Source organism: Trachypithecus francoisi, unplaced genomic scaffold (genome assembly GCF_009764315.1).
Source record: "Trachypithecus francoisi isolate TF-2019V2 unplaced genomic scaffold, Tfra_2.0 Lachesis_group13, whole genome shotgun sequence".
NCBI lineage: Eukaryota > Metazoa > Chordata > Mammalia > Primates > Cercopithecidae > Trachypithecus > Trachypithecus francoisi.
Window position 1 is genome coordinate 116,381,238 of NW_022681458.1, and position 7,100 is coordinate 116,388,337.

Below are 7,100 nucleotides of genomic sequence, written 5' to 3' on the forward strand. Positions count from 1 at the left end.
GGCCACTGCACTCCAGCCTGGGCGGCAGAGCGAGACTCCGTCTCAAAAAAAAAAAAAAAAAAAAAAAAAAAGAGTATCGACTAAAAGGGGCCACCAGGAAGAGGGAAGTCCTATCTTTAAAAAAAGAAAGATTTTTTTTTAAAAAAGAGGCATTGAGGCTCTGACCCATCTGAGCACAGAGTACGTGCTCGACAGCATCTGTCAGAGCAGAGCAAGCACACACATGCTCTCCATACCCTGTGCTTCCGGCCCCCGTGGTCCCCGCACTCGTGCTCCCCACCCCTGTGGTCCTCAAACCCGTGCTCCCCACACCCACGATCCCCACAACCACGCTCCCCACACCTATTTATCCTCCCCATGCCTATGCTCCCTGCGCCCATGTCTGCTCCTCGAGCTCTCTTCCACTGATTTCCTCTGTACGTCCCTCTTGACAGTCACTGTCACCTCGACTCACCTGGCTAAATGGAGGTAAAGAAAATGTCTAGAGTAGCACTTTGGAGGACAGAGTGGAAGTGGCTGTTTACCAAGCAGGCTATGAGATGAGCGAATCTGAACCGCATTAATCCTGATGGTCAGTTGATTAGCCCTGTTCAGCAGCTGGGGGCACTGAGGTGCAGAGGGACGGGCTTGCTTACCCCGGACGATGCTGACAGTGTGGGCCCAGCCCAGTCCCACAGCCACCAGGAGGAGGCTCCCGAGTGGGCAGGCGCGGAGGTACAGCCCAGAGAACGTCTGGGACCCTGGCACAGACTCCTTAGGAAGGAAACAGAGAAAGGTCCACAGAGACTCAAGCAGCACAGAAGAAGGTCACCCACAAGTTAAAAATAGATGTTTGTACTTTATCGTCCCAGCGTGCTACAAATCCAGCTCGCTCACACGAATGGCCTGACGTGAGCCCGGCCTCCTTCAGCACTGGGCTAAGCGAGAGCCGCACCTGCTCCTCTCCCGACAATAGCAGGCTCGGCAGCTGTTCTTCAACGTACTTGACACCCTTCTGTGAGGATTAAGCTACACTCTGTCGACACTGGGTAAGTTTAATCCCGACACAGCTAACCGTGTCGATCTGCAGTGAACAAACAACTTACTTTGGATGATTCTGTCACTGACAAAGACCCTGAATCTCCCAGTAAAGCTTAGTGACACGACTTACCTTTCTGTTTTCATTTCAGGTACACTGGCCCATAAGGTCTAGTTTACCTGCTGATAATGCCTTGGAAAGACCACCAGGGGGCCCCACACCATTTTCAGCTTTATAGGGATGTGAATTTCCCTTTGATGACAAAGATGATGGGGAAATAAAACAAGGATCCAAAACACATGCCTGTGTGTTTCCTGGGAGTGATAAGGCCAGGAACTGCCGCTCTGTGTCAGGTGAGGGAGTAACAGAGAGAATGGCACCAACTCCTGAGACAGGACCTGAGCATGGTGCAGCCACCGCCTGTGGCCACGGAATTTCCAAGGAATGCAGGCCCCAGTTGCATGGTACAGCCACCATCTGCGACCACAGAAATTCTAGGGAATGCAGACCCTCAGTCACATGGTACAGTTACCATCTGCGGCCACAGAAATTCCAGGGACCCCAGATCCTCAGACACATGGTACAGCCACCATCTATGGCCATGGAAATTCCAGGGAACACAGACCCTCATTCACATGGTACAGCCACCACCTATGGCCACGGAAATTCCAGGGAACATAGACACCAGTTGCGTGATGCAGGCACCACCTGCAGACACAGAAATTCTGGGGAATGCTGACTCCAGTCGCATGGTGCAGCCAACTGTGGCCATGGAAATTCTGGGGAATTCAGGCCCCAGTCTCTAAAGTGTTCTTTGTTTTATGAACTTTACTGCAGTGAACGTGGAAGAGTTTCTCTCTGTGCAGAGCTCAGTATCCAGAAGGGAAGTCGGCCCTAGGAATGCCTTCCTCCTCTTCAGAGCTCAGGGCCCAGGGCTGACGCCCTTGGGAGGGGTCCTTGTTTGGCAACTGTGCCAGTGGAGGGTTCCCCAACACTCACCGTGCACCTCCTAGGAGCGGAGACTACAACAGGGAGCCAGAGACTAAGCTCTGCTCAGACAACAGGGAGCTGATGGCCTTCCACTCTAAGTTCCAACTGCACGGAGTGTGTATTCCATGAATGCTTGTTAAATGAATGATTCATGTAAGGTCGTCTGTGCTGACCTTTGCTGGTCTGCTGACTGTGGGCTTCAGAGCATAGACCTCATTCCTGGAGCAGCCAGTTCTTCCCAGAGTGAGGGCTGCTGGAGTATGGACAAAGTGCAGGGCTTCTGTCCTGCAGCAACGTGCTCAGGACCCTGGGCTGGGCACGCTGGGGGCCTCTCCAGCAGGAGATCCCCAGTCCTGACCTTGCAATACCAGTGAACCCCAGGGGAGTCCCAAGTGCTCAAAATCAAGAAAATGTCCGTTGTGATTGAACATATCCATTTTAGAAGAAAGGGCAGATTGCCACCTCCCTCCTCAAACTAGGGACCATAGATGGATCCACGGCTCTCACTGAGCCTCTGCCTTAAATCCTGCTAAAACTACCAGCCAAACACTCAAATTTACATTAGAGTAACAAACTCACCCAAACACCTGTAAGAAATGGTCAAGTAACCTGTGATACATCAACCCAAAGATTAAACATTAAAACAATGAAGTAGCAAGATATTAAAAGAATATAAACTCTATGTACATCATGGCTCAAGGTTCTAAATTACACAGAGACAATGGAATGGAAGACAGATAGGTTTCCAGATACAATTTTTATTTTTTAATTTTTAATATTACTCCTCTAATGTATGATTTGACTAACCAGATGATAATTCAGTCAAAAAAAAAAATCAAGTATGCCTATAGATAAATATGTAAAGAATCCTTCTCTCTGATGCCAATGGAATTAGTTTGGGTCTGGCCCACAGTCTTCAATCTTTTAATGAAGACACAAAAACGATCTTTCAAGCTTCTAGAAAAAAAAAAAAAGATTTAAAACCAGGACCCCAGAAGAAAAGGACCCGCTGTGTATCACAGCGTCTCTCCACGCCTCTCCACCCGGGACAGTGCTCCCTCTTTCCCCATTTTCATACCTACTACACAAAGCGCTTAGTAAAGAACTATCTCAATTCATGACACGCACAGCACAAAGGGCCGATATCACTGCCAAACATACCCTGCAGTCCCAAAACGAAGCAGCAACCCCCAGTGAAGGAAGAATGAGAGGCTGCTGGTTGTAATTTTAAATCTCACAACTCAATGTCTTTGCACTTTTCTGCTTTGTTGGTTTCAAGGGCTTATTAAAATTAACCCCCCTACTGGATATTGAAGAAAGAAAGCAGGACGGTTGTGCAGGCTCCGAAGAGGCAGAGCCCTCGTTCCGCGGCCACCGCTGTCTTTCTACCCACAGCAGACGGGTTAACAAATTAGTCTCCCTTAGAGGGCACTGTTTATGATCATCGCGAACAAATGGATGCAATTGCTTCTTTTGAGATGTAGCAAGTTTGGGCCCTCAGCAGAAAAAACAAACAAACAAACAAACAAAAAAACAGGGCACTGGCACAATAGTCATAACCTCTGCGTGACACACACACAGAAGGAAAATTAAAGCCGTGGAGGCGGAGGCGTTCGGAAAGGGAAGGTGGAAGCAGGAAGGACGCCCACAGAATAGAGTGGTCAGAAACCGACCACGTCACCAAAGGGCGCCTTAGACAGTCCAGAGGACAAAATGCTCCTCTTTCCAGGGTAAACACCCATTTGCAAAACTAAGCCAGTGACCGCAAACAAGAGTTTGCTTTTTTTTTAAGGCGTCGAGTAACGATGAGAAGAGCAAGAAATGAGCTTAATAATGGGACTGACAGGGCCCTGGGCTGGTGACTCAGTTGATGTGCACAGCATCAAAACCCGGGTTCCTCAATGCGCTCCCTCTGCAGTTCAGGACAGCACTATAACTCACCCCATAAATCACTGCTTAAAAAAGCAGTTCTAAAAAAAGACGACCCATTTGAAAGCAGCTGGAGGAGGACGACAGAGAGTGACTCTCAGAATCCAACTGCTTGTAGCCTCAGAATCATAACAAGAATATGAAACTAGCGGGTCCAGTGTGAGGCAGAACAGAGCTGTCACGGCTCTCAGGGGGCTGAGCGGGAAGCCCATGGCTCAGTGCCCACAACGCCCTAATGGTGCCCGGAGCAGCCCACAGGCCTGTGTCCTTCGTGTGGGTTCACCTTCCTAGTTTCCTGGGTACATTCAATGTATAGCCTTTATTCGCCAAGAAGAACATTCAAATCAAAGTACTGACATAACTGAAGGACTCTTAACACTCCAGTCCACACGTTCAAAAGCCCACAAATCAGTGCTGCCACTGTGCAGGTAACAATGTTTTGGATGCATCATGCACGTAACCAGTAACGATGTTTTCATATTTTCCCTAGCCATCTCACTCAGGATACTTAATATCTGTGACGACTTGACACTTAGTTATCTGTGACTTTCAGATAGATTTCACAAGGCTACCTGGCCAAGAAGGCCTCACCCTCCTGATCCCTGGCACAGGCGCCCCTACGTGCCCCTGGGGCCTGGGGCGCGCACTCTCCATCACCTCCCGCTCTTCAATGTTAAATGTCCTCCGGGGGCGCCCGCGTCGTGGGCCCAGGCTCGGGCCCCTCCAGGAGAGCCGTTTCCACATTGCAGGGCAGGGGAAGCCAGACCCGCGCCGCGGCGCCGCTTACGTCCCGGAGTTCCCGCTTTCTGGTCCTTCCCGTCCACGGAGGCTGGCGGGGAGGGCCTGGGACCCATTTTAGTTTTCAGTTTTGTCACGAGCCGGAAGGTGACAGCACATGCCAGCGCGAGAAACCCTTTTTGTAAATCTTCCAGCGGAAACGCGAGGGGCTGCCGGACCGCCTCGGAGACGCTAGACGGGAACCCAGAGCACCCCCGCCGCGTCCTGCATTGCAGCAGCCGGGACCCCGCCCACACCGCGCGGGGCACGAGGCGACAGGAGGTATGCGGGGACCCGGCCGTTTCTTTCTCGACATGCTGCGTTGTGGCGTGGGGGGGAGTTGGGGGCCGGGGGGCCACTTAGGAAGTGATCGCGCTGTACCCTCGCTTCGGAGGGGAAGCCCGGCCCCGTCCTACAGCTCAGAGGCAGAACGACCCCCGAGGGCGCTCCAGGCGACCCCCTCTGCCAGGCTCCATTTAAAACATAAACCGGAGGGGATGAAAAGCTCACTATCTTCCGGATGGAGGTTCCTACCGCCATGACCCTTCCTCCTCCGCCCCACCCGGCAAGGACCCCGGGGCTGCCTTGCCGGCTCACGCTGCCCCGCACGTACCCCTGCCCTGCCGCTCCCGGGCACCAGCTTCGACCCAGTTCTCCCGATCGCTTCCCCGCTCTTCTCCCCGGTTCTTCCCATTGCTTCCCCATCTTTCCCCGGTCCTCCCATCGCTCCCCCCCTCTTCTCCCTTGTCCCCCCATCCCCTTCGCCCTGTTCTCCCTCTCTCCGTCCGTCCCTCCCTCGCCCTTGGAGGGGGGCGCGCACCTTGAGCATCCCCGCCGCTGGTCAGCACGCCGATGGCCTTGCCGGCCCCGGAGAGGTGCTCCAGGAACTTCCGCAAGGAGCCCTTGGGGGCCCGGGAGTCGTCCGCGTCCATGGCGAGGAGGCCGAGGGGAGTCGTTAGTCCGGGTGCGTGGCAGGCAATGGGGACCCCGCCCGCGCGCACCGGACTCGGAACTGCTGCCCCACCCGCGCCGCCGCCCGGCGCCAGCGCCAATGGGCGGTGAAGGGCGGGGCCCGAGCGCACGGGAGGGGCTGCGGGGGCGGGGGCGCGGCTCCGGGCAGGAGCAGGGAAAGGGGAGGGAAAGCACAGAGGCTGGCGGAGGAGGGAGGGGTGCGGGTGTGGGCAGAGCACCTACGCGGGAAACGTCGTATGTGGGGGCCGCGCTAGCGGTGGGGGAGGTCGCAGATGCGGGGGTACTGCCACAGGTGGGCTGGGTCCCTGCGGGTGGGGCCGCGTTGCTGGTGTGCGAGCCTCGCGGGTGGGTTGGAGGACTCTGGTTGGGGGCTTTAGAGATGCCTGGAGCGCCACAGGTGGGGGCAGGGGCAGCGTCCGGGGAGGGGAGACCGCAGGGGGGCGAGGTCACAACGTTTGCTGGGTGCGCCATGGCGGGGCGGAATAGAACGCGGGGAGCATCTCCCGGGGGGCAAGGGAGACCGTGAGTGGGCGCGAACGCCGGGGCAGGTGGAAACTCCGCACTTGCTGGGAGCGCCCATGGCGGGGCGGGATGGAATTGGGGCGCGGACACCCTACCTGGAGGCGGAGGCTCGCGGCAGGCCCGGATGCTCCTGCTGTTGTCGGCGCCGAGCCCGGCCGCTCGCACAGCTTCTTGTTGGCCACAGGATTCCTCCGGGGACTGCGCTGGGAGCCCCGGGGCGCGCCTTCCTCCATCCCCGCCCCCACGTTTTCTCTGCAGCCTGAAGTCGGGAAGGACGCACGGAGAGTGGATCCTTCAGTGGTGGAAAAGCTGAGCGCGGCGGCTTAGCTATGACGAAACTGAGGTTTCCCAGGCCCATGGGGGCTGTGGCACTCCTGGGCCACTGGCCCGGCCCTTTGGGAGAAGAAGCCTTGGGGTGGAGGAGGGTATCGGGGCGCGACCCTCAGAGACGCCTGGGCGCGCGAAAGTCAGAGTGGGGTAGGAGGAGGCGCAACAGGACTGGCCTGGCGGGGAGGCGGGACGACCCTTCCTCCCCACGGACACGCGCGCTGCCGTACACTGTGCCGACCTTGGCTGACTTCACTGGCCAACTCCACGTGCTGAAATATGCACATGCAATGCGCTGTGCAGTTGTCCATCCACAGCTTACCAGCCTGGTGCCAGTTACCCTGCGAAGAGAAGGGGGCAGCCCCCACAAAAGCATGGGCTTATGGGGCCCCGGTTCCTTCAGTGCTCACCCCACGAAGTAGGGCTGCCAAACGGCCCCACTCCAGGGCTTACCGGAGGATGGTCCTGCGCAGTGGGTGTTGTTGAACAGATAAGAACAACAAAAGAGACTAAGAAGAGGTTTTTCTATGAACCCTTGAAAGTGAAGCAATCGCAGAGGAAGTTT

General features: G+C 55.6%; 1 protein-coding gene across 1 annotated transcript; it reads right to left on the reverse strand.

The window, feature by feature from the left end:
• Positions 1-2,815: 2,815 nt before the first annotated feature.
• LOC117094229 (PGC-1 and ERR-induced regulator in muscle protein 1-like) lies at positions 2,816-6,441 on the reverse strand. Its single transcript, XM_033229419.1, has 4 exons — positions 6,304-6,441; positions 5,535-5,904; positions 4,725-4,780; positions 2,816-2,965 (listed from the first exon to the last, which is right to left on the reverse strand). The coding sequence occupies exons 1-4, from the start codon at positions 6,439-6,441 to the stop codon at positions 2,933-2,935; spliced, it is 597 nt and encodes a 198-aa protein (XP_033085310.1). The 3' UTR covers positions 2,816-2,932.
• Between the last annotated feature and the right edge of the window lie 659 nt (positions 6,442-7,100).

Coding starts and splice junctions, on each gene's coding strand:
- LOC117094229 (XM_033229419.1), bottom strand. CDS start 6,441: ATGGAGGAAGGCGCGCCCCGGGGCTCCCAGCGCAGTCCCCGGAGGAAT. Junction 4,781..5,534: donor CAGCGGCGGGGATGCTCAAG/GTGCGCGCCCCC, acceptor AATGGGTCCCAG/GCCCTCCCCGCCAGCCTCCG. Junction 2,966..4,724: donor GAAAGCGGGAACTCCGGGAC/GTAAGCGGCGCC, acceptor TTTTTTTTCTAG/AAGCTTGAAAGATCGTTTTT.